The 26,654-nt window shown below is 41.4% G+C and overlaps 1 protein-coding gene across 2 annotated transcripts in view; it reads right to left on the bottom strand.

Moving 5' to 3' along the window:
- USP40 (ubiquitin specific peptidase 40) overlaps positions 1 to 24,090 on the bottom strand; it is a 40,839-nt gene extending 16,749 nt beyond the window's left edge. Inside the window, exons 1-20 of one of the 2 annotated variants that reach the window (XM_086465108.1) lie at positions 24,070 to 24,090; positions 21,065 to 21,281; positions 20,475 to 20,542; positions 19,337 to 19,450; positions 18,588 to 18,752; positions 17,850 to 17,996; positions 13,734 to 13,877; positions 12,658 to 12,786; positions 12,031 to 12,132; positions 11,583 to 11,690; positions 9,535 to 9,856; positions 8,959 to 9,040; positions 7,751 to 7,922; positions 6,851 to 6,935; positions 5,661 to 5,731; positions 4,199 to 4,518; positions 3,145 to 3,271; positions 2,618 to 2,675; positions 1,884 to 1,937; positions 115 to 203 (exon numbers count right to left, since the gene is read on the bottom strand). In XM_086465108.1, the coding sequence (XP_086321234.1) occupies positions 115 to 203; positions 1,884 to 1,937; positions 2,618 to 2,675; positions 3,145 to 3,271; positions 4,199 to 4,518; positions 5,661 to 5,731; positions 6,851 to 6,935; positions 7,751 to 7,922; positions 8,959 to 9,040; positions 9,535 to 9,856; positions 11,583 to 11,690; positions 12,031 to 12,132; positions 12,658 to 12,786; positions 13,734 to 13,877; positions 17,850 to 17,996; positions 18,588 to 18,752; positions 19,337 to 19,450; positions 20,475 to 20,542; positions 21,065 to 21,263 (2,556 nt within the window). In that variant the 5' untranslated portion in view covers positions 21,264 to 21,281; positions 24,070 to 24,090. Of the gene's footprint in view, positions 1 to 114; positions 204 to 1,883; positions 1,938 to 2,617; positions 2,676 to 3,144; positions 3,272 to 4,198; positions 4,519 to 5,660; positions 5,732 to 6,850; positions 6,936 to 7,750; positions 7,923 to 8,958; positions 9,041 to 9,534; positions 9,857 to 11,582; positions 11,691 to 12,030; positions 12,133 to 12,657; positions 12,787 to 13,733; positions 13,878 to 17,849; positions 17,997 to 18,587; positions 18,753 to 19,336; positions 19,451 to 20,474; positions 20,543 to 21,064; positions 21,282 to 24,069 lie in introns of those variants that run through there. The other variant, XM_086465107.1, reaches the window with a different exon arrangement.
- Between the last annotated feature and the right edge of the window lie 2,564 nt (positions 24,091 to 26,654).

Genomic DNA, 26,654 nt, shown 5'->3' with positions numbered 1-26,654 from the left:
CTCTGTGTCACCGAGCATTTTTTCCATGCCGTTTACAACCATTACAAGAGTAAAAAGAGGACTACATGAAACAAAAGCAGCACGAGACTATTTTCAGTCACAGTACTACTATACCTGAGTGGAAGTTGGAGCTTTGCCATGACACAGCCCCAGCAAGCTTCCCATTTTCAGTTCCGCTTCCTTGACAGTATAATCCTCAGGCACTTCAGGGAGGACAAAACCAAGGAGAACATCATAAGCTGCTGCTTCCTGAAAATATCCATTCTATATGATGCTCTTTAGAGTAAGATAAAAATGCTCAGTGACATTTAGAGAACTTCACTTCCAGATCTGTAAGTCTCCTATGACAAGAGCAAAGCAACATTTGTATAAAGGTTCCTACCCACCACCCCTTGTATATGGGGTGACAAAAGAATTTAGGTTGGAAGGGATCTTTGTAGGTTGTCTGGTACAAAACCCTACTCACAGCAGAACCTGCTCTGAAATCAGATCATTTCACTCTGGGCTTTTTCCAGTCAAGATCTGAAGACCTCTAGGGATGGCTATCTCCCAGCCTCCCAGGGCTCCCTGTCTATTGTTTGACCACTCCCAACATGAATTCCCTTTCCCCTCCACATCATACCAGTTGGAATTTCCCTTGCTGAAACTTGTGTCTGCTGCCTCTCATCCTTTTTATGTGCTCCTCTGAGAAGAATCTGGCTCTGCGTCCTCTACAGGTCCACGTTAAGGAGTTAAAGATGACAATTACCCCTCCTCCCCCCAAGTCTCTTCCTCTTCAGGTTAGAAAAAAACCCCAGCTTTCCTCCTCTTTCATATGTTCCAGCTCCCAAACCATCCTGAGTGCTCTCATCTGGACTGGCTCTAGTTTGTAAGAGCTTCTGTCTCATGCTTGGGAGCCCCCAAAATGGGCACAATACTCCAGATGTTGCCTGACAATTGCTGAATGCCTGGGAATTAAATCTCTCCTTGGCTTCCTGGCAGTGTTTTATTAATGCTATATGTCAGCGTTTTATTAATGTTATATGTCAGCAAAATAGCAAAGACACAGAAAATGTTCCCTAGCAAGCACAAAGCTGATCCACTCAGTTTCTCACGACTGCCCCAATGACAGCAAAAGCAAATCGGGGATGCCCTTTTCTGCTGAACACTGCCCATCAGGAGCACAGTTATATAGTGACAGGTGGTATTGCATGCTCATCTAAGTCAAAGAGCAGCCTATGGCATGAACAAGTTCCTCACATTTATGGAAGCAGAAATCCACACACCATTCAGTATGCCTCAAACTACAGATACAAGCTGCCTTCTCACAGGAAACAGGAACCTAACAGTGCTTCCTCCATCACCACAAGACTCAAGTTTGCTGCTCAAACTGTTCTGAAATCCAACCTTGTGCATTAATACTCTAAAACATATTTAGTCCATTTTGTTTCAGGAAATATAAGTTAGAAAGACATGGAACAACTCTGCTTCCTGGCACATCTAGAAAGTTGCTCTGTGATGCATTTAAGTACGATTCAAAACAGATCACTTTGAGATTTTTCAATTTATAAAGTAAGTATGGGAAACAGAACTTTCTGTTAACTCCCACAGTCTTGAAGCACACAGCCAGTGATCAATAAACAACGGAGGTATGCTAATCAGTTGTACTCATTGGGAATCCAAGTCCTAATACCAAGCTGAACATTTAAGTTTACCTTCTAGCTTTATACTGGTACTGCTAATAAACAGTAAAACTAGGAAAAAAAACCCTACATGACCACTTCAGTTAAGCCTGGCAATTAGTGGAGTTACGTGTGTGTACTTCTCCCAGGAAAGGACAAAGGGAATCTTAAAGTTTCCCAATTGAACTTCTTACAGAATGATGATTAAATAAATAAATTTACCTGGAGAAAGAAGTTTTCCGTTTCCACTAACAGGTCTGAGACAGCTGTCACTTGCTGTAACAAAAAGGGAAGGAAAGCAACCTAGATGTATTAAGTAATTCAAATAAGAAATTTGGCTCAGAATTTTAGACAGAGAACATATTCAAGATTAATGACAACAGGTTTATCTCAGAGGCCTCCCTCTGGGAGTATATATATATATAAGTATAATTGGAGAGAGATTCCTCAAGACCTCGTGAACAGTCTTAGTTTTTACCCTTTCAGTGAAAGATTACTTTCCTTTTGAAGCCAGCTGTTAGCCAGAATCAGTAAAATACTACAAAACTGACCAACTGCTTCCAAAGGTAAAGGCATCAACAAAAACTTTAAACGAAGAAAACTGGAGTGTCTTAAAGAAAGGAATAAGGTTAAAAAAAAACCCAATTTCTTGAATTCTGAGTGTAATGCTTTAGTAAGACGAGATTATTCCTACTCAAACAGCTTCTGAAAAATAACAGCTTCATAAAATGTATTTTAATTAAGACTTACACAGATTCACTTTTTCTAAACTACAAAAAATAATAATTTTATTCAGAATTAGATGAATTTTGAGTCCTTTGCACCCTCTTTCTTTCAAAAAAAACCTCCTACCAGCAATGGATTTGCTGTTTTGAATAGACTGATGCAAAAAGCAGGAAGCCAGCTCATAAATTCTAATATTATCAGATCTAGAAGGAAAGCAGCTGAACACTTACCTAGTTCCTCCTCTAGCTGAAGCTCCCGTATTGCTTGCATTTTGATATCTGACATCACCTAAAAGAAAGCAATATTAACACCTCCGACATAGAATGCCAGTAACACACCTGCTGTTCAAACACCAGTCCATAAAAGGCAGCCTTCACTTGGAAGTCATCCTCGTTATGTTCTTATTCCTGTTAACACTATATACAGCTAAGAAAACACTTCTTTAATATTTCTTTCAGCTTTTGTTTGCTGACATAGCCTCACCAAACATACATTTACAAGACAGTCTAAAGTGAAAATTGTTTCACACTAGAACACACTAATGTAGAGCGCACTGGTCTAAGTTACCAGCATTGCAGTCTTATTGCACAGCAGCCAAAGTAGTCCAGTAACGGCAGCTCCGAGTTGCATACTATTTTCATGAGCGCAAACTTCAGCCCTGAGGCTAAATCAAATTCTCGTTGATTGGCCCAACTGCACTGGCCAGCTTTTCAAGGAAACAACTTGTATAATATCCCTGAACAGTCACACTTCTTACTGTTTCAATAGTGGCAGTAATTTTAACACGTTCCTCTTCACCATCCATTCTGCAGAAGTTTTTAACTTGGAGCCAGCTGATGTCATATGTAAAAGCAGTCAAATTGCCGCTTGACACATTCACGAAGCTGTAAAAATGAGCAGTGCAAAGATGGTCCAAGACAGCAAAAATACACATTGTCTGGGCTAGATGGCTAAATACTAAAGCTCTCAAATAAACTGATAACACCCAGGTCATTAACAGTGACGGCATGTCACAAAGAAAGAGTCAGAGGCCTCAAGAAAGCATCCAGGCACCTCTGGGCTGGCTACTGAATTTGGTAACTGGCTTTCAATGGCACTTGAGCTTCTGAAGGCACTTCAGAGTCTAAGTCACCTTCTGAGGTTGGGTTTAAGGCTTCTGGGAAAAAATACTGTAAAAGTATACCTGGTCATAACTAACATTTGAGATTCTCTCTCTCTGCTACCATATACAAACACAGAAACAGTTCTTGGTGAAGAACCCTCTCGCTGCTTGATTTGACCTCATTTTTTCAGTGCTGTTTCAACTAAGAAGTCAGAATTTATGTAACATGCTCACATATATGTCTCTGAAAACAGGAACCTAACCTGAGGGCTATACACTGGGAAGTGACATAAGACCAGATCTTTGCCCCCAGCAACTTTAGATTCAACTGGGAGATTCAGCAGAGCTGCATACTCTTCTGATACTGCTCTGTTCTCTCATCCCTCTGAGAATCACACAACTCAAACCTTAGAAATTCAGGCTGTGCCAAAGATGTGGCAGCACACTAGGCACCAGTTGTCCTCACTAGGTTCTTCCCTTTACAAATGTTAAGTCAAAGGATGTGACTGCATCTGCACTTCAAGAGCAACGAAATATCTAATAGTAGATAAATACCTGATCTCCAAAACTTAAGATAACATTAACATGAATGAAAAAGCTCAAAGTGACAATTAATTGAAAGAATATACATAGCTAGCATAACTTTAACTAAACAGATTGTGTCAAAATTGCTTTTTTGTTTAATTAGACTTGTAATCAAAACAGTTACCTCTGGTCATGGCTGTCTAAGATTAGTACTGAACATCCATCCATCAGACCAATACTTTTGACCGTTTCCTTCATATCTTCTTCAAGAAACACTTCCCAGATCTTGGCATCTTTATCTGCTCCCGAGCCGTTCTTTAAGATGATTCCTCCTGATGGTGCTAAGGCTTTGCGCAGATCACCCAGTTTTGTGCTGCATGAAAAGACATGCTGCGATTCTGTGAAATGCTGACCCTTCCCTCCTTCGTTATACTCCGCTAAACGAAGAACATTTATGACCAGAGGTTCATGAGTGGGGCCTGTCATCACCTTTGTACCACCAACCTGAAGTAAGGAATGAAAGATTTATGCAGTGGTGATCAACAAAATACAGAAAAGATTTGACAGCAAAAAAAGAGAGACATCCATAAAATTACTGAAACAAAAAGATGGACCCTCTCTCCTCATTAGAAATAAACCACCTTTGACCAAACGCCTACTGAACAAACGACAGTAAGGTGCAGGGAAGAGAAAACGTAACGCTAAGGTCTGTTCCAAGTTTGCATGTATAGTAAACACATTGGTAACAGTAGCAGGAAAACCAGTGGACACTTGGTCTCCGTTAGATTAATAGAGGAATTTAGCCCCTCAGAAGACTAAACAACTACCCAAAAGTGTGACTGAGGCAGATCAAAAGGGTTAAATTTTAAAGTCTAGCCTTCCTGATATTCAACCTAGGCTGAAGACAATTTAATCACACAGGAAGCTGCAATAGAAAAGACCATACCAAAAGTACAGCCAAGGCAAGAATGCCTCTGTTACTAGATGTTTTCTTTTGGTTTTGGAGTTTTTTGATAGATCTGGAAGAAAATGCATAGTCTTACAAAAAAGAAAAAGTGTTTTTCCTTTTAAAAATAAAATTTTATTCCATTGTAGAGATGTAATAAAACACGGCATTGTGTAACCACTGAGGCAAGCACTTGAAAGTTAAGCAGAAGCCTTAATATTAAAAGGAAGACGCAACACTAGAAGAGGAGCACAGTGTTTCAGGGAGACCATATAGAAAAGCAGTCACCGACAGGTCTAATTTTATATGTGGAATGATTCACCACAGCGCACAAGCTTTTGTTACTGCACTACTATCAATCAATCTCCTTCCAAGAGGCACGAGCTGGTTTCAGAATGTACTCCAATGTAACTGACATTGGATAACTAATGGCACCTATCAATCTGATCATACCACATTCTGCACAGTTTAATTCTATTTACAATTTTATCAAGCAGCAAATTGTACATCAGTCAAGGTATACTGACAAGCTGTAAAAACACCGTATTCTAGACAAGGCTGAAGAAGTGTCCCCAAAGCCAACACACTGGTATGTCAGTAGTGCAGTTGCAGAACAGATCAACATTTCCAAAACTCTGCCTGGAGACTGTGTCTTGTCTCTTCAGAGCTGACAAGGAGAGAGGGTATTTGGTTCTTTTACCTCTTTCCCATTCCACACGAAGACGTCTGCTCCATCAGCCAGCCCAATGCTATCCAGTGTCAGCTCATCTCCTAAAAAAGAGAAAATCATCAAGTTGTTCCTCCCGGCAAAACAGACAAGCAGAGTCAGCTGGTAAACTGAAATATGACGGCACATTCTACTCTGGCTCAAGCGTATCATTAGAAATGCTGCTGTGCAATCAGTTTACAGGGGGTAAGTTTGGGTTCACTCATGTAGCAAGAGCAACACAAGTGGGTACAGCACTCTAAGTAAAGAGGGTTGCAGCACCAGGGTTGCAATTCAACTTCCCTTGCAAACTGAGACCCAAGTTAGCAGTTGGCAAAGCTGCTTGGTCAGGATTATCTACATGAGATTTAACAGTGAATCCATAGATCTAAAATAAAAAGGTTGGATTTAATAAATAAGTTACATACTGTACATTCCAAGCCCATTCTTTGAAATACTAATGCCCATGCTGCTGTTTCTTTCACCTTCCTACTGTAAGTCAGATTCAGAGTTTTTTATAAGTCATTGTCATTTAAAGAACAGTACTAGCATCTGGAGGAATATTTAGATATTAGAGTGCCTCTGTATTTTGATGCCAACATCATGAAAAGTTGGGTTATGTCCTGGTAGAACCCTGGTTTTCTGAAAAGGACCACAAAGACCATAAAATTTTAAAATGGCTAAAAAGGCTTGTGAAGACAAACACCTAGAATTGCATAACAATGCAAAGCTGGAGACAGAACTCATGATTTTAAAATACTAATGTACCCTTAATAAATTAATGTACTCATTAGGTCAGACATAAGCTGAAGACCTAACCTCTGATGTCACTTTGGCTGCTCTCTTCTATCATCTCCTTTACCTACTAGGTAAATACTGTGAAAACAAAAGTTCATAAGCAAATTAAAATCAAAATACAGACTAATGTATTTCTGTCAGCAAACGTGCTTAATTTGCATAAGATCTGCAGTCTTACTGCAATTCACAACAAAGATTTCATATGAAGCTCCCAAAAACCTTCATTTCACTAAAAACAGTGTCCAAAATAACTTAACAGAAGTGGCCCTGCACGTAAGAGTGTTCAGTAATACACATCTCCAAGACGTTTTACATATGAAAACCTCAACACCTGCAGTAAATACAACATATAAATAACATGCAAGCCTTGCATGTGGTACTCTTACCATCAAGTATCTGGTAAAGATGCAGCCCGGCTGGTAAAGGCTTGGCAATACTGAGAATCATGTCTCCTTCCCAAGATTCCAACATCTAATTGGGAAGAATAATTATTTTATATATATATATATATAAACCACTAGCAATAACTCACATCACCCAAAATTACAACTTTGATGAAAGCTGTTACAGCCTGGCTACCAAGCTCGCTTGGTGACACTTAACAAGTCACAGCTACTTCTTTCCACAAGGCTAGTAATGCAGAACACAGGCAAGCATTTAGGACTTGGCCTTTCAGATAGACAAAAATAAAGTTTCAGCTGGACACCAACCAAAGGCTGGGAGGTACAGGAAAAGCAAACTGTGTCTCCTGACACTATGTTAGCTTTGATTTAGATATCTATGAAAAAGTATTTTACAAATTGTCATATTCTTTTAGCATAGTAGAGAATAAATACAAAGATACCACATTCACTAGTTAAGCTACACATTTCTTTTAACTATTTTCTTTTTCTTGAATTACTTTGATTATTTCCTTGTAAGGCCAGCTACTGCCTTGAAAATACAAAGACAAATCCATCACAAACTGAAATGTTAGGAATAAGCCTGGAGTTCTGCAAAGTGTAAAATCCATGCCCACTTACAGTGCTGTCCAAACATAAACAATCAGCTTACTAGAGCTTTCAAGTCTACACAGAATTTCATCAATTTCATGATTTCTTCAGTACTTTGAGAACAGACTTCAAACCAATGTTTCCTTCAGTGTAAACCCATAGATTTTAGTCCCCTAAAACTACGTTACTGTTGAAAATTTCTCATCAAAATAAAAACTGCATCATAAATACATTTGTAAATGTTGTGGCTCAAGTAAAAATGAAGTGTTTGAGTTCATTTAATATAGCAAATACCTGGAACACAGATTGTCGAAGGTCTCCTAGCGTTTTTCTTCTATCAATAGTCAAATCCACAAGACACTCTTTCCAAGTAAGTGAAGGATGCAAAGCCCCATTGTGAAATTTATAACGTGAGCCCAAATGGAGATGTAAATCAATGCTATTGTTTGCTGAGTCACATTCCGCTCTTTGAAAGAATAACACAACAATAAACCGGTGAATTTAACACCGACAAATGGCTAGCTTATCTCAGAGATGCTTCTGTGCAGTTGTCCTGGAACTGATACCCTCATGGCTAAATTCACTGCCACATTCCCCCCTCCATCAAGGGGTAGGCAAAGAGGAGCTCAAAGATGACAGCGATGTACACTTACAATACAGCACTAGTGCAGACATCCTCCACTGTAACAACACATTCTGTTTATTTCTGCACCATGGATCTACACCTTTCTAAACAGAATGACAAAACTTCATCTTTAGGGATGTGAATACTGTAGTTTTTTTCAGGCTGTGTTCCAGATCAGTACCCTGTTGAAATGCAAAGACAAAAAACTGCATGGAAACTGAGTCAGGACAGTCACAGCCATGCCTTCCTCCTTTATACCTGTACCTAGTTCTATCAGCTACATGAAGCGGCAAATATGCTCACTTAAAAAATAAAGGAGTGAAATTTGCAAAGTACAGAGATATCACACAAGACCTATGTGTCTCATGTCTGTATTTTGATAGCTTAACTGTGATTCAGGTGTATCAGTAGTTCTATGTGTTCCTCAACAGAACAAAAAGTTTCAATGAACATGAATAGCACTAGCTCTTTCCTCCATGTTTCTGGGACAGGATACCATTGTCATTTCACAGTAAAGCAAGTCATCCTCCCTTCTCCCAACAGAGAACTCCCTCTATACACGTAATTAAGATAATGTATTCCAGTCTCCTCCCAGAGTTGCACTAATTTTCACAAAACATTGGTATAATTTTAAACTGTACTTAAAGTTTCCCTTGGAATTCTGTAGAACGCCTAGTCACGCCGCTAACAGGGAGGCAGGGAACCAGCAGAAGGCAGAACCTGGATGTACAAGTTGTATTTCCTCAATTAACCTCTATGACACTGAATTATTTTAGTATTCCGCTTTACTCATTGAGTTTCTTTCATTTTAAATCACTTTGGAGATCTGCAGATTAAGAATGCTGTTTAAGAGATCGGCACAGTTACATTAATATACCTCTTTTTTTGCAGCTCAGTATTAGCAGCATTCATTTCATTCAGAAGGTGTTCAGGAATTTGGTACCTTGGATTTCCTCGCGCTGCAACAAATAATATAGGCTAGTTTGGCCTCAGCTGCTTAAAATGTGTTTTGGCAAACAAGAAAAGCGATCAAGTGAGACATTACAGTACAGTAATCACTGAAAATTCAGATCATCCTTTCACAATAGAGAAAATTAAACTGCAAGATAACACAAACAAGTGCTTTTACTTCTTCCCATCAATCTTTCCCTAAGGGAAACGGATACATGAATGCCATTAGCAACAACTTGTATTTGTTTCAGTAGGAGATGTTCTGCTAGTATTTATGAAGTGTACTAGGAAAAAGTGTCAGCTATAGCCAACTAACTGGTCATTACCTCCTCGGAGGCAACCTCTGTGTATCGTAGTTAACCCTTTTTTCAAATGAGCACTAGAAAGAAAACTGTATCTTCAACCCTTGGAAAGTTCCAACAGAAAGGCCCAACAGCCTTTGCCCTCCAGAAAAAGTGTCAATGAAGGAAGCCCCCAGAATATCAAGACAAGCTTTGTGTACCTTCAGGTGGTCTTTTTAACTGAGATTTTCGATAAAACAGCATGTAGGCACTCTCTTTACCCTGAAATTGTTTCTCAATATCCTTCTCCTTGATTGGCTGGACTTTTGAATCGTTCAGATCAAACCAATGGCAACCAGCAGAACTGTACTTTAGCCTTGCAGGGTTTTTTCCTGAATTCCACTGGACATCATTCTTCTGAGGAGGGCTTTGGAGATCTTGTCCTTGAGAATCTGACTTGAACAGGAGCTTGCGTTTTTCCTTCAGACTAACCTTATTTTCCTCAGGACTGAACTCAAATATCTGAGGATGATTCTGCAAATACTAAAAAGGAAAGCAAGGACAAGATGAAATAGATACCCAGTTGCAGACTGCATTAGCTACTTCACCTAATTCATTCTGAAATTGATACACAAACCCTATTCCTTCAAATTTGGTTTTATGATGCTTCCTCATGTATTTCCTCTGTTGAGACAGAAACAACGTCATTTTCCTACCACCACTTATCTGCCTGATCTTTTATATGCTGTTGCTAGCTTTGTTTCTCATGTAATGTCAAACTATCAGGCAAGAAATTGCAAAAGAATTGGTTTTGACATACATGCATGACTAAGAATTAAATCAGACTAACTTCTGAATTTCAAGGATTGCCTGAGACACTGGAATCCTTTTAAAACACTTCTCACAAGTGCGTGCTCTCTGACCCTGAAAAGGTAGCATAGAATAGCAATGCTCTATAGGCAATCAAAAAGCTTCTGCTTTATCAGACACATGGTGCCATCCCAACCAGTTTAGCCCTTTAACACCGGTACTTTCTGCTCCCTAGTCTCCGCAGAAGCGCTCCCTTCTGTATTTACCAGGCGGTGATCTTGAGCTCAATCCTGGTCTGCTGAGTTGTACCTTACCCAAAATGATGCTGCCCATTGTGGCATCTCAAGAACTTAAAACCTACTCATCCTGTTTCACCCAGCTTATCCACTCTGCTCTCTACTTTCATTTTAGCAGCAGTCAGATACTTCAAACAAGCTTGGTGTCCAAATGACACAGAACAAAATCGTGGCTCTTGAGGAATGAGGGCGGGTGGGTGGGTGTGTGGACACCAACCACCCTCCAATCGCCCCCCAAAACTATAAAAACCACCCAACCCCCTCCAAAAAAAAAAAACAAACAGAAACAATCTGAATTTCAGTTTCAATCATAATCCAAAACTCTTTTGATACTTCAAAAAATGTAAACCAATTTACAGTTGTTTCAATAAGGCAAGTATTGCACTGATCAGCGTGCTTTTGGTATAGATCCGGTAGCTGTGAAGAGTCAGCTTTGGTAATATTAACCATTTCAAAGTTTGAGTGCTGCTGTGAATACTGGGTTGCTCACAACTTGTTTCTATCACTTCCCTGTCAAAGTCAGAAAAGTATCTACCTCTGCGGAAGCCTCACATCCAGATTTCACAACTACATGTAAACAGTTATTGTGAAAACTGCATTGTGAGCCCTATTCAAAAACAGTCAAACACGAATTTTCCACATAACTATAACACAAACGCTAAAGTATTTTCCTTAAAGCATGTGAAAACACAGTAACCAATTGGACAAACACAAGATTTTACTGGAAGTACTAATTTTATGGACATGCCCTAATCAACCAAGAAGTAGCATCCATTTTCAAAACCTCATTTCTGTTAGGACTCTGAAGAGGTATTGTATTTCTTCTTTAATTCTCATCTGTGCTTTTACGTTCAAGTGGTCATAGTATTGGTGCAGCCTCATCCACAGACACAAGTGAAACACGGTTCAGTAAGGTAAGGTTAATTCTTTTATAGGCCAACCATATAGATGGAAAAAAAGATAACAGCTTTCAGGCAGACACCACCTTGAGAATCCTGTCCATGTTCTCCAGTCTAGTAATTTATCTCACAAACCTCTCTTACACATGCTCTACGTTGCTAGCCCGAGTACCAGTATTTTCAAAGACCATCCTACTGACTATTCAATAGGAATGTAAATGTAAAGTTATCTTAACAATAAAAACCAAACTACATGCATATTACCTTTCGGAAGGCTCCATACTGTTTTCGGTACTTCCTATTCCAGGACACCCCTTTTTTCTCCAATAATTTCTGCCCTAATTGATCCACAGGAATTTGTTTCGATTCCTCCTACAGAGAAATTAAGCCTAGAATAACAAAGGCTAAAAAATTCAAGCGATCAACACAAAGAAGCCAATTCTGAAGTGCTTAAATCATTCCTGTGTGATAATAGGCCAATGTAACATCACTTTTTGCAACAGCTTAGGTAAGCAACTTAAATACTCAAAAAGGGCTATTTTCTGTATCAAGAGCCACCATTAGTATTAAAGTCAGGTTAAGTTTCAAGTTTTATCTGCTTCACAATGAGTTCAGAAGGGTTCTGTACACTTAAACCTGCCCACTCTTGCATACACTAACCCCTTCTTCCCCAACATCAAAACTGAAGCAATAAACTCCTTACATACCATACCTCTGATAAAATCCCTTTCAACTCTGCCAATGGATTTTCTGCTACTTTGGCATTCTCAGGATCTCTTGAAGCCTTATCTTCAATCAGCCTATCCTCTTCTTCCTGCATAAGGAAAAGAAAAAAAAACCCAAGCACTCACAAATGCTGTTGTTTCACCCACAACTAGCATTTTTCGGTTATAGTCTGTACTAATATCAGCATGCACAATTTAGAAGAGTGAAGGAAGTTCTGACAAGCTGCCTCTGCCACATGCTGTATATTGTCATACAGAATATCCACTATGAGGGGTTTTTAACAGAAAAGGCATTTGTGTTAGTTACAAACAGCCAGCCAGAGTTATCCACTAAAATGACTGTGCTAGCCTTGAGCAAAGATATTAACTCATTTGGGAAAGAAAAAGTGAGTCCAGTAACACAAGATAGTCCAGCAGCTCAGAAAATGAAAGTTTGCTATAAAATCTTGACAGAGATCACGTATTGTGGAAAACTAACCTTCTCAATAAGGTAAGAGACCAAATGCCTCACTAAAAGATGCATTAGTTTGGACATACATTTCATCCACTAGCTCTTAATACTTTTCTGAAAAACTAGACTTATCAAGCAAGGAAGACAAACCTTTAGGACCTACTTGTAATTGCCAGTTTCCTAATTCATCCACATCTCTGATATAAACATGATAGTGTCCTCCATAGCAGCCACCTTTATGTATAATAACAGAGAAGAGCTCATACATGTACTCTGAATCATCCGTTTCAGTCTTTAAAAAGAAAAACAATAACAGTAACAATAACATATATCAGTCAGTCTTCCACACAAGGACAATTTTACACCATCAGCACAGCTTCAGATATTTCTCAGTCTGCAATTATACATGCAGAGATGGCGACAGATTTTCAGTGCTGGGGAACACAAGTATGAAAACCACAGACCAAGGCAGAGGCTTACTAAGCAACTTTCTAAGCATGATTCTGAACAATATTGGAAATTCAAAATTTAAAATCATGAAATATTGATGCAAAGAGCAGAACAGTTCAACCTGTTTGCACATAACCAGGCTTATTTTGTCTAAAAGACTAGAGAAAACACAAGCAACACATTTATATACACAGACCAAATGAAAAAAAAAAGGCTTCCTCAAATGCAAACACTGAGCAATTTCCAAGCTTGCATTGCATCATTTCAGTAAGAAAAACATCTTCCAACAACAGTGCCTCTAATAAGTATATTCTTTGTATATTTTAAGGATCAAAAATTGGCATCAAGTACCAGTATAGCGCAGTTTATAATCAAAATACATATATCTGAATGCAAAGACAGCTTCCTAAGTAAAATGAAGTAACTACAGGCACATAAAACATATATAACTAAATTTATAGAGGACATTATCAGACAATGACAATATAAAAATAAGTTTCAATTTCCAGGTGATAATCTTCCTTTCAAACAAATGTCAGATTAAGTTTTAGGTAATTGTTATACCCTTTCCCCATGTGTAGCTACAAGCTGTTTTCCATTCAGTTAGAAAGTGGTCTTTTGGAAACAAACTGGAATTCCAAAAATTTGGAATTAGGGACAGAGGAGAACCCCACAAAGTTTCTCAAATACCTTGCCCAGAAAAAATGCAAAATAAAAGGTAACTTGTTCCTCGAGATAGCAGTTCTCTGCTGAGTATATAGAAACTTTAACAAGTAAAACTGTACAAACCTGCTCACAAAAAGGCCTCAGATTTATCTGGATGGGGAATGTATAGCAGCTTGTTTCCTTGTATCGTTCACACTTCTCAAAGTCAAAGTTAAATCTCAGGAGCGAAATGGTGAGAAAGGGCGGCAACTTACGTAGTTTAGCAGACTGTAAAATCATTTAAAAAAACATTGTAAGCACATAGTTATAGAATAGAGTTTTCACCTTGCTATGGTCAACTCTATCTTCCCAACAAAGCTTCCTTACAACCAGGCAGACATGACCAGTGTCTTCATTTTCAAAATGTCTTCCCCAATTCTCAATTTTCCTACCTATCAGACATCCTAAGAGCAATAAAGATCCTGCCCGCTTTGTTAAGCCCTGCACCTTCCCTGAATGGTGATCACCAGCCCCATACTTTATACTGCTACAGAAAACAATGGAGGACATTGCTGAAATTCTAGTCGGTAATTACATTTCCATAGCCCTCATGTTCTTTGAGAGAGGATTTTCTTGAATTTTATACTAAGAAGCAACTGCTTCAAACCACTGAGTTTGTGCTTACATATGAAGACAGACCATACAGCATCTTCCCAGCAACTGTGCTCTCAGCCCCTTGCAGAGCACCTGCCACCACCAGCCCCACAAAGACCTTGGGAGCCCAGAGAAAAAAAGCTCCAACACTCAACTGCTGCCAAACAGCAGACGCAGCAGAAGAGCGACACAGCTCTGTGGTAGCTTTGCCACTCCCAGATGAACAGTGGGGAAAAAAAAACAGATACAAATGAAGCTCAAACCACACATGTAGCCTACACTCTCGCTTCTGCTGCAAGGAAAAGATCCAAGCTGAGGCTATCAATCTTCCAGCCCCTCTTGGTCATCTCCAAACGCAACGTTCGTGTATCACTTGAGGTTTATTCTAATGACCTTTGAGGAGTTTTCCAGTTCTTTGGAGTTGTGTGACCCCAAGTATAGGTCAGGGCTCCTACTGGCACTTCAAATGTGGAAGTCAGAAATTATCATATCTGGAACATAACTAGCTCTGACAGGTATATATCATCCAGAAAAAAAAAAACCAAAACAAACAAGAGATCATTCCCACATGTACTTTGCAGCCTGCTGCTAAGCTGCCTCCAAATGCAACAGAAATGGTCTGAAAAATGTCACCGGAATATGTCACAGTGGCATTTTGTGTAAGATCTGCCAGTCTGCTTTAAGAAAAGGGCCTTGACTAAGATCTGTGGGCTATGGTAAATGAGCACGGTGCTGTGCCTGCACTGCACAGGGCAGGTGTATCCTGGAAGACCCTAAAGACAGCCACAGAACAACCAAGCAAGCGTTAAAGTCTCCCTCATTTATAAAGGAGAGAACCTTCGAGGCAGGAAAGCCCAAATAATTCATTGTAGTAAGGAAGAATATTAATCAAGATCAAACAACTTCGTGCGTGAGCACATCAGGAACCCTGGTGTGAAGCAAAACCAACCATCTTGTATCACATGTGAATGTGAGCGTGGATTCAATGGACATGCTCCTGAGCCTTTCCAACGTCTCCATTCATCTCTCCATTTGCTGAGCCACAACAGAGAGCCCCCAGAAAACTGCATATGGTTTAAGAAACCCCCTGAATTAGGTATTTACACCAGTTGTGAAGACTATGTTGTAGAGGTTAGTGGCACAAAGGATTTTTCACGTTCTTCCAAGTTTAGGGTGAAAATCAGCCTGTATCATTAATATTCGATAAAGTTCTGGAACACAAGGTTTTCAACTACTACTATCTCTAGAGGCCATGACAAGAAATGGGGAAGAATAACATGCAAAAACCCAGAGTACTGAAGGGAGGGAGGAAGGGAGTAGGTAGGTATGGGCCATTTTGTCTTTGAAACAGGATAAGCGTGGGCAGGCAGTTGCATTGTTAGGTGGCTGCCTTCCTAATGCTGCCACCAAGCCTAGAGTGGCTCAGCTGGCACGTCACTCACTGTGTTGACTCTCATTAGGGTCTGCTGTAATCAAGTGCCTCACACCAGCAGGGCCACAGAGCCACACACAGCAGTTGTGCTGACAAAACATCCCTCCTTCCTGTTACAGCCTTCTAGCACAGCTCCTCTCTCTTGAGGTTGTCCATTCATAACCTGGCATCCACCTAGCTATGTGACTTCTTACCCAAGTTCAGAGTTCCCACTGTTTTCTTGCATGGATGACAACATTTGAGGTAAACAACTCTTATTTCGCACTCCCTTGAACCCAGCACAGTTTAACTCAAACAAGCCCTTATAACCAAGCCACATGAGGCACTGGCAAATGTTCCTGAACTCCTGACTCACTGATTAACTTCACCTGCCCTCAGCTTGCCTTTGCACACACACTCCCATCCACATTAAGAGTGCTGCAAGCTTTGGATTACACTGACCCTGCTGCAGGAGTGAGTCACAGCAGTGGGCCAAAAGAGCTTTGCTGTTGTGAAGATGGCAGAGTACACCAGAGTGCACTAACAGCTGTTTCCCCTTAATGAAAAATAGGGGGAATAACTGGAAAAAGGAGCAACTTTTTATAAAAAAAAAAAAATTACGACACAAAAGGAAACCAAAGAGCACTTTGTATCATTCCAGAAAAATGCAATTCCAATACCTACAACTCCCATAAAGCTCTCACGGGGCTGCCCTTCCCTGGCCCTGGCTAAGGGGATGGACAAGAAGACAAATAAAAAGTCTTAAATTCGACTACTATGTCAGGAAAACCAGTCCAAACTGCCATAAACCAACAAACAGGGACAAGCTGTCAGCACAAGGATGCTGCAGGTCACACTGGCATGTGGACAGTATAACAGGGTAACAGCAGCGTTACCAGCCATGCCACCATTTAACAAAGCACTCAGGGTCACATACACAACTCCTCTGGAGGACATCACTGCAGACCAGTGTCAAGCTTTCCCAAGGTACCCAGGGGTGAAGGCAGGAAACCAGGCCAAACAAAGGAATACTCCAGCCTGGATATCCCTGAGCTCCTGGGGACCACTCTCAATAAACATCACAGGCTTAATGTCAACAGTTCTCCAGTGAACACTGAGGCACTCAGCACAGGAAAAGGGTTGCTGCACTTGGCTTCACAAGTAATGAGAAAAACAACTCAAACCCGACAGTTTTCACCCGCAGCCAACGTCAGATCAAAGCAGCAAATCATTCACTACAAGATTATGACAAAGCAGCAAATCTCAACAGATAAACCAATCGGCTTCCTTCAAAAGCAATTTCAAGCTACTGCCTGAAGGAGAAGACTCTTCCACAGTCCATGTTCTGACCACGGGAACATGACTTTGAGGCTTTGCTGTGCCTGGATTTTTATCCTCCTCCTGCCTGGCCTCTTAGATGGAGGGAAACGCCTGGTGGAAGCCACTGGCTTAGCATGCAGCAAGTAGCTGAAAAGCTCACTGAGAGAGGACACAAAGTGGTGGTGGTTCTACCAGAAGTGAGCTAGCAGATGGGAACGACACAGGCATACACGGTGAAAACATACCCAGTGTCTTACACACTAGAAGAGGTGGACAGTTCCTTGCATGAACACACTCCAACTCATCTGAACGCTCTAGCACCACAGAACATATTGAAAACACCTACTAAGGTGTTAATTTATCACTACAAGAACCTGTCCAGCATCAGGGAAACAACGCAATACCTGGATCAACAGATCCTATTTCCCCGTGCAGTGCAACAGTTGTTCATTATTTTGCTCTCCAATGTGGATTCTTTGTGAGAGAACTTCCATGGTTTTCTTCATTATGTGGATCTGCTTATTTTCTCTACATGCTTTAGCTTATCATTTAGCCTATCCTCTGGAATGTCCAAAGCCAGGTGCCATAAAGCGTGTGAATGAGGCAATACTCTTCAAGCTACATGTCACCCCATTCACCATCGGCTCGATTAAAGACTGCAACAATACTCAAGTCAAGAAATGAGTCACATGAGCTTTTCTTGACATAGTTGCTGACATTTAAAAAACGGGTCAGATTTTGGTATCCTCTTGTTATATATCATCTGATTAAAGATACAGATCATTTTATTTCACAGTTAAGAGGACAGACACAGCAACGAAAACAAAGTTCCTAACTGTCAGCAAACTGAACACTGAGAATCACCAATGCATTACCTTTGAAGCTTCAACAAGTTTATCACAGGCTCCACATCGGTACAAGTTCTCATTTTCAAAATACTCTTCTTCTACATACATGTTCCACAGGGCCTCCTCCAAGCCAGCAACACCTTTTACTGCCACCGTTAGGTCTAAGAAATCTTCCTATGCAGAAGTACAACAAAAAAATAAGGTAGTAAGCGGTGTAAGTTCACAGTACATTAGAAAGATACTCATCCCATTCACCATAGCAGATGTAAGTGTTCATTTTGCTTTCATTGCTGATGGGGAAAACCTCCCATACATCCACAGAAGAGAAATTAAAAAAAAAAACAAACCAAAAAAAAACCCCCCCAAAAAAACAACCACACTTTTTTTAAACTACAAAGAACATAAAAGACTGTAAAGATATGTTTTACTGTTGCTACCCCATTGTTCAGCTCTCTGCTAAGTACAGCTACTAAATCCGATGCTTGCCAACTCAGAAGATGCAATAACGCTTGTTTACCTCTGAGTCACAGTCTGAGGTAGATGGGTTAGCAAATGCCAGCCAAGACTTAACAACAACAAAGTCATGTATAATTTTCACATTTTCAAGTCTGCAGCACCCTAACCAATACACGCTACCTAGATTCAACAAGGCCACCAGTGACACTCAAGAAAGATGTCATTACTTTTGGAGTTTACAAAAAGAACATTTAAATTATCTTCAACAGACTGAACAGAAACCTATCCTGGAAAATCGTCTGGCTTTACCTGTTTCTCACTGATATTCTTGCATTCTTTACAAACAATCTGGTTGACAATGATGCCATGGTACAATCGGTTAATAAGGTCATGACCCGAAGTCCCCACAAGGGAAGTTTCCAAAGCACTGAACAGAATCCGATTTAATTCCTGCACATCATGCTGCCTCATTTCCTGCATGGTAAAAAAATCAAAACTTGAAGAAATAAAATAGTGCCATCTGCTTTGCTTATTGCTTAAAAACAACATACATTAAGTGTGACAGAGACAGCTGCCTCAAGGACTACTCAGATATTCACTATCTTGAGTAGTAAATTGCTACCTTTATTTTTTAATTCTTAATTCAGTTATGCTCTCTGAGTAGCTACAAGTACATAAACTATAACCCACATAAGACACTTTCACTTGCGTAGATTTAGACTAAACTCTAAGATGAGTTATATAGTTCAATTTAGATAAGAATCTAAGTATTTGAGGACAAGAACCCCAATTACTGCTGGAAAAACGTTCCTATAAAAACAAAGAAAAAGCTACTGAAATTATATCAAACAGAATAATTTTCTTCTGTTGCTTGCTGTAAACAATTGGCACATAAGTCATGTGGAGGTACAATAGTATACAACAATAGTTGACCAAATTCAATGCTACCTCCACAGCTTGAAGTATTTTAAGATGTTTCTTTAATGTCAGACTTCAAGTTATCTTCTCCATTCAGGACAAAGTTTACCAATGATGGTATCACTGATGGCAATTTGTACCTCATGGCTGTTCCACCCGAAGCTCTCTGTAAGGTCTGTTGTAGATGCAGCCTGCTGGTCCAAGAGGAGAAGCTGAGCAAATAACCGTTGAAGTTGTAATGGAATTATTCGAACCTAGAAATAACGAACAAAGTATACCCAACAGATCAGAAAGCATCTTCCAACCAATCATTTAAATAAAAAAGAAAAATAATTTAGTACAAAACTTGTCATAAACCATCACTGTCTATGGCTTTCATGACACAGGTTACTAAATTCACATCAAAACATCAGCCAGACTGGTTCCCAAAAATTGACAGTGCCTCACCTTACTCAGCCAAATACAGTTATGCACATATACTTTGTGACAAAGCAAAACTGCACAGATTAAAACTAAGCCATCACCACAGTAAAAAAGGACAACTTTCTCTGGTATTTTTCACAACACTAAACCCTCAGCACTCAGATACAAGACATCATGACATACAGATTTAACACGTGCTACTCCTTGCTCACTAAAGAGCTTGGTGGGGCGGTGGAATGAGATAGGAAGGAGAATGGGTAATGTCAACAAGCTTGATGAGCTATCTGTGTATAACTCTGACTTACAAAGGAAAAGATTTTCTAAGCAACAGTTGTGTCACTTTAACCTGAGAACTAAAGAATGGTATTCTGTACTCAACTTCAGTAAGCACTTTTTAAACAAAGATTAAATTCTAGTCCCACACCACCTTGTGCACGAGCAGGCTGTTAAACCTTCAGAGAGCCTCGGTGCAGTCACCTAAGCTGCACACATTTACTTTGTTTGGGTTTTTTTCCTGGTGACAAAGAAGTCAAAGCACTGTAGCTTCAACTACAGAAGAGAAAAATCTGAAACAGGACTGTAGAGAATTTGGGATTGTTCCTGCTCTCCTTGAAGACAAAATGATCTCTGCTATCAATTTCAGCAGAAACAGGCTCCGTATCTTACTTCTGAACTAAAAGCTTATGGCACTGAAAACTTACAATTGTATGAAAAACTGAGTATTGGCCAACCAAACCGTCTTTCAGTATCAAAGTTAGGCTTTCATTCATTCTTGTAAGAAGTTCCATGCAAACTGAAACAAATTCTTCCCAATCAACATTCAGCAGTGACTAACGACAAGAAAGTTTTAAATACCTTTGCATCTGGTTTACTACTATCATCCAGAGTCCCAAGTTCTTCAGGTCCTAGAGAGAACAGCGCCTCTGTAATAGTAAAGAAAAATGCCTATTTAAAAAAAAAGACAATATCCCCTCTTTAAGGATTTATTGTATTTTAACTGTCAAGCATTATGCTTGATGCTACTCTTTTTGGCAAATTAAGACACTAAACACCATTTCTGAATATCATTCATCCTTGCAACTGGTTCAAGCTATAATAACAAAGCAGAAGTAAGTGTGAAGGTGTTTAGATGGCAAAATATGTCTTTTCAGGAATTGTAGTGGTTGTGTTAAAAAAAATGAATGACACTTTACAGACAGCATTATTTATTTACACAAAATTTAACTGTCCACCTGTAAGAAAAGGTAATACTTACATTCTGGGCAGAAGTGACAACACTGATTTTACAGACCAATAGCTCTGAGTATTCTGTAATAACTTACCTGAAGTGAACTGAAGTAAACTGTTCCTGAAAACAATCAGTGTTTGTGGTGTTTCTTTAATAAATAACCAGAAGTCACTGCAAAATATCAATTCCAACATTAAGAAGATTTTGAACACAATACCTCTAAATTCAGGTGTGAAAAGGAGAGTCTGCAGAAGAGAATTGAGGTAGCAAGTCCCACCCTGATTTTTGATACCACTTAGGTTGGTGAAATCCCTGGGAGGTGGAGGCTCTGAATCTCTGGGTCTTGATTTCTTCCCTTTTCCACAATAATTGTTTGAAATAAAAGAAAAATCCTCTTCAAATAAGTCCCCAAACATTGTGAAGGCAAAACAGTCCTTAAAAAAAAAAGAAAATTATCTATTTACTATAAAAACACCAATTGAATCCACCCTCCTCAAGTCCTCCAAGATGAACCTTTCAGCCCTGACTGGAGAATTTGTTTATAACTTTTTTCCATCTTATTCTGTTCATTCTAAAAATGAATGTCAGATCCATACAAAAGCATGCACTAGTGTGACAAAAAAAGGGTGAATTAAAAGTACTTATTTTATCACAGGTCTGAACAGACTTCTAACTGGAATCAAATACATCACATTTCAATTTTGCATTGGCAAAAACATGCATAGCAAAATAAATAGGTCCTTCTAACATCCATAATTAACTAGTGCTCAAGTTGTTCAGTTTCCTGCAGGAACAGTATGTAAGGCCTCTCAAACACATCAAAATCCCTGCACTGTCTCTCAACAAATCCATATGCACAAGTAACCTGTCTCTAGTATTGACCAGTTCAGATGGGAAGAGTGTAAGTCAACAAACCAGTGATATTTTATGAAAATACTATCTTTCCTTCCTGACGTTTGAGCCAGAAACTCAATGGCAACTAATTCTTCTTATGGAAATATTTTTCAGTCCTTTCTGGAAGCCTTGCAACAATCTAAGCAGGTACCAGGCCTTCCAAACCTGCTCCCTTTTGTTTCGTGCTTCTCCCCCCACAATTCCATTTGGCATGCTATAGCTCTTGCATTAGCAGGAGTTATACTGAAGCAGCGAATAATCATTCCCCTATTTACTTTCATTCCACATGCAATTTTACAGATTTTTATTATATTTCACTCGGATATCTCTCCCAGACAAAAGCTTCCACAAAGCCGTATTCATTCCTATAACTGAACTTGTCCCCTATCTTTGATTATCTACCTCCTCCAAACCCCCTGAACACCTGCTTTACCTGTTTCTGAGATCAGAGGACCACATCTGCCTACAGTGCTCAAGACATGCACAAGCCATGGCCTTCTATAACTAAGTAACAACGCTCTGGTTTGTTCTCTTTTTGTACAACTGCTGAGCACTAATGTATTTTTTTTAAGCAATGTTTATTATTACCCCAAGGTTTCATTCCTGTATGCTCACTTCCAACCCCACCATTATACACGTGCTTTACAGAAACACACGTGTATATAAAGAACCATAAAATAAAGAACCATAAAGCTGTGATCGTCTCTGCCCCGTGCCACACCTCTTTGGACTCACCTACAACAAATATTATCTGCTACTGTTTCATTCAGCTGCCTATTAGCATAAAGACTTTAAAGTTTCACTGATGGCACTTGGCTTTACTCCAAAATATCAGTCAATTTCACAAAAAAATTAATCATCCCAGCATGCACCGTTCATTCCTGACAGTTTATGATGCGCTGAATGCAGGCCTAGCAAAAATACAAAGAAACTCCCCTCTGCGACAGCTGATCTTCCGTTTCCTATTTTTTAGCTTATTATTTAATCAAGCAACAACTTCCTGCATCAGCTTAATTTCATTAAGAGCTTTCAGTGGCAAACCTTGTTGCATGCCTTTTGAAAACCCAAATGTAGCTGACAGCTCCCCACTCAACCAACCGGTAGTTCATCAGGCATCTCCTCAAACTCTTTTTATAAAATAGCATTACATTAAGCCCATTTTAGTTCTTCCCACTGTAGAGCAGCTTTTAGGCAAAAGGTTATGCTAAAAGCAGCTGACAATGAAGCAGCATGGCAGTATTCACTCTGCTTGTTCTATAATGCTTCTTCAGCACTTCATACAATAGATATCCCCTTATAAACCTGCACAAAATAAAATAACATGGCTGGAGATACTTCTTAAGCAACATAGAGAGGAAAGAAATCTTTTTGATCTCTTTGTATCGTGTTTTTCTCCTCTGAATGCAGCTCTTCTACCTTCACTGCCTTAAAAAAAAAAAAAAAAAAAAAAAAAAAAAAAAAAAGCCTGTAAAGGTTCCACCTCCCGTACTTCAAGATGTAATTACTAGGTTTATCACTCTTTCCAAACCACCTGGCAGCCTTCACTCATTTTTCCAGTTAGGCTACTACACTTTAACCATCCAAACGTTATAAATTTTCCTATTTTCCTCATCTGAATGCACAGCAGCTTGCCCCTAATACGTTTTTTCGCCATAAAAACACGCATATTTAGGAGACAGCGATCATCTCACTTGACAGTCTGCTGTACCCACCCACCACTCCAGAGAAGCACTTCAGCAGGACAGTGCCAAATCCTCCCTCGCTCCTTATTTCTGGATCCTCTGCACTGCTGCTAACAGCTTCCTTCCCTTAAAAATCACACAGTAACATAGCTTACAACGAATCTCTGGATGATGTCTCTGATCACAAAGCCTGGCCAAATTCGAGCAGATCGTTTATTAGAGCCTTGCCCTGCTGAAGCTGGAATAACTCGATGAAAGGAGCCCACAAAACCCCTCTAAGCCCCTGCCCCAATATTCCTTATCTCTGATGGGAACTTCCCGTGTTGTAACTTGCGTCTGGCACCTCTCATCCTACCCCAACGCACGCCTTACAAGAATCAGGCTGTACCTACGCCCTTCCGACAGCGGGACGGTCTCCGCTTCGCCTCCCCATCTTCAGGCTGAACTCACTCGGCTCCCCTTGCTTCTCTCCACCTCCCATATGCCCCAGCCCCGGAGCCCCCACGGAGCTGGGCCCAGTCGTCAGACGCGCTCTCATCGGTACCGAAGAGAGAACGAGGACCGGAGCCCCGGGTCTGCCGCCCGCACCGCAGCGCCGGGGATGGCGGGGTACGGCGCCCCGCCGCCGCCGCTTAGCCCGACTCACCGCTCCGAGGCAGCCCCTGGAGTCCAGCCGGCACCTACCGCCACGACCCGGCGGCCGCCGCCATGTTTGTTGTGACGCCACGCAAAGCACGCTGGGACCTAAAGGCCGCCGCTGCTCTGGGCCTTTACCCACCTGGCCAAGACCCGGAGAGGGAACAGCGGCGCCCTCTCGCTCCACCCGCTCCCCAGAGCAAGGGACACCTCCCGCGAGGGGTGGAAAAGGACCACCGGGGGCGGGCGCCGGTGCGAACCGAAGACCGACTGGCAAGGCGGGCCCGGGGCGGGCGGGCGCGCACAGCCTGCCGGGAGTCGTAGTGCGGCGGCAGAGTGGGGCCAGCCGCACTGCCCGCTGGGGGGGGGGGGGGGGGGCGGACCTCCCGCAAGTTCTGCTGGGGGATGTAGTTCCCTGCCAGTCACGGTGGGAGCCAGCCCTGCTGGTGGAAGGGGTAAAAGGGCAAGGGTTGACATGGAGACCCCGGGGCCTACGGAAGGCCCGGCGTCTGCTGGGTGGTGGGCCTGGGAAGGGTCTCCGCCATCACCCAAACCTCGCAGGCCACCACCAGCGACAGACCCTGCTGGAGCCTTCTGAAAAACAAGGCCGAGGAGGAAGCTCGGCATACCAGCCTTGTGGCACAAGGGCTTCCGCTGCAAGGAAGACCTGTCACAGCGGCTGAGGCTGCTTCTCCTTCTGCCCCTTCTGGTCACGTGGCCCCATCACATGCAGGCCAGGTCTCGTACCAGCGTTGGGACTGCAAATACAGATGACCTGGTCAGTAATCAGAGAAGACCAGCTCCCTCCAAAACAAGCAGGTGTTTGCAGCTGCCTTCCTAATGCTGCCACCAAGCCTAGAGTGGCCCATCTGGCACCTCTAGAGTGGCCCAGCTGGCACCTCCATTGCTGCCAGCGCTGACTCTCACTGTGATCTGCTGTGATCACGCATGTTGTGCTGGTGTGGCCACAGAGCCACAGGCAGCAGTGCTGACATAGAATCATTAAGGTTGGAAAAGACCTCCAAGATCATCAAGTCCAAGCAGCAACCAAACATCACCATGCCCACCAAACTGTGTCCCAAAGTGCCACATCTACACCTTTTTTTGAGTACTTCCAGGAATGGTGACTCCACCACTTCTCTGGGCAGCCTGTGCCAGTGTTTGACCATTCTTTCAGTAAAAAGTTTTTCCTAATGTCCAATCTAAACCTCCTCTGGTGCAACTTGAGGCCATTTCCTCTTGTCCTATCACTTGTTACTCAGGAGAAGAGACTGATCCCCACCTCACTACAACCTTGTTCCAGTTAGTTGTAGAGAGCAATAAGGTCTCCCCTCAGCCTTATCCAGACTAAACAACCCCAGTGCCCTCAGTTGCTCCTCACAAGACCTGTTCTCCAGGCCCTTCACCAGCTTCGTTGCCCTTCTCTGGACACGCTCCAGCACCTCAATGTCCTTCTTGTAGCAAGGGGCCCAAAACTGCACACAATATTGGAGGTGCGGTCTCACCAGTGCCAAGCACAGGGGCACGATCACTTCCTTACTCCTGCTGGCCACGCTATTGCTGATACAGGCCAGGATGCTGGTGGCTCTCCAACACAGCTGCTTTCCCTTGGGGTTGTCCGTTCCTCCCCTGGCTTCCCCCAGCCATGCAGCTTCTTACCTGAATTCAAAGTTCCGACTGCCTTCTTGCACTGGTGACCACATCTGAGAAGTAAACAACTGTTGTCTCACACTCCCTTGAACCCTGCAAAGTTTAACTCATCAAGATATGCTTGCCAGATAACAAAGCCAACTGAGGGAGTTGGTGGCAAAATCTCAAATGATCAGAAACGCCTCTAAGGTACTGATTAACTTTACACATCCTGGATTTGTCTTTGCATCCACTCACTACACGTTGAGGGTGCTGCAAGGTTTGGATGGCAAATTTGTCATGCTGCAGAAGGGAGGAGAGGGCAAGACATTTCCCTAACAGCTCTCTGCTTTTCCTCTCCCCCTACTCTCAAGCTCAAATTGTTTTCTGAAAAGTTACCAAGGACCTGAAAGGAAACTGCGTTTTCACACTTACTCAGTAGTTTCCCTACACAAGGAAAATCTCACAGACATTGGTAGAGTGGGAAAAAGAAATAAGCAGGCTGATAGGAAAATGTGCAGAAAATTATATGTAATTCATTTCATTGCATTGACCGTGGTACGTAAAGGAGAGAAAAGGAGTTGTGTGCCTGAGGGACAGAGGCTGCATGGCTCTAAATATCTTGTGCTTCATTATTTTTCCATGTCACAGCTCTATTTAGGCATCTAATTTTTCAGCATCAAAAGCAATGCCGTGAAGCTGATGGCTCTTGCAAAGCCATGCTTGCACTGAAGCTGCTCATGAGCTAAGTCAGGTCCGATACCTGGGCTCACACCTGAGGCTCTATTGAACAGTTCAAGCCACATGGGGAGTAGCAGTCCTTAAAATACATTTGGTATGTGTCTTCTGTCTGGCCTCTACTTGCCATATAGGCAAGTGGCGAGGAGCTTTCAGCTGCCTAAGGGCCATCTCATAGGCTGTGAAACAACTGCATTACTGCCCTGAAGCAAGCGCTTGGGCTTCAGC

The sequence above is a fragment of the Leptosomus discolor genome, chromosome 5 (assembly GCF_034619465.1).
Source record: "Leptosomus discolor isolate bLepDis1 chromosome 5, bLepDis1.hap2, whole genome shotgun sequence".
Lineage (NCBI taxonomy): Eukaryota > Metazoa > Chordata > Aves > Leptosomiformes > Leptosomidae > Leptosomus > Leptosomus discolor.
The sequence above is the reverse complement of the archived record's forward strand: the minus strand, read 5'-3'. Positions and strand labels throughout refer to the sequence as shown.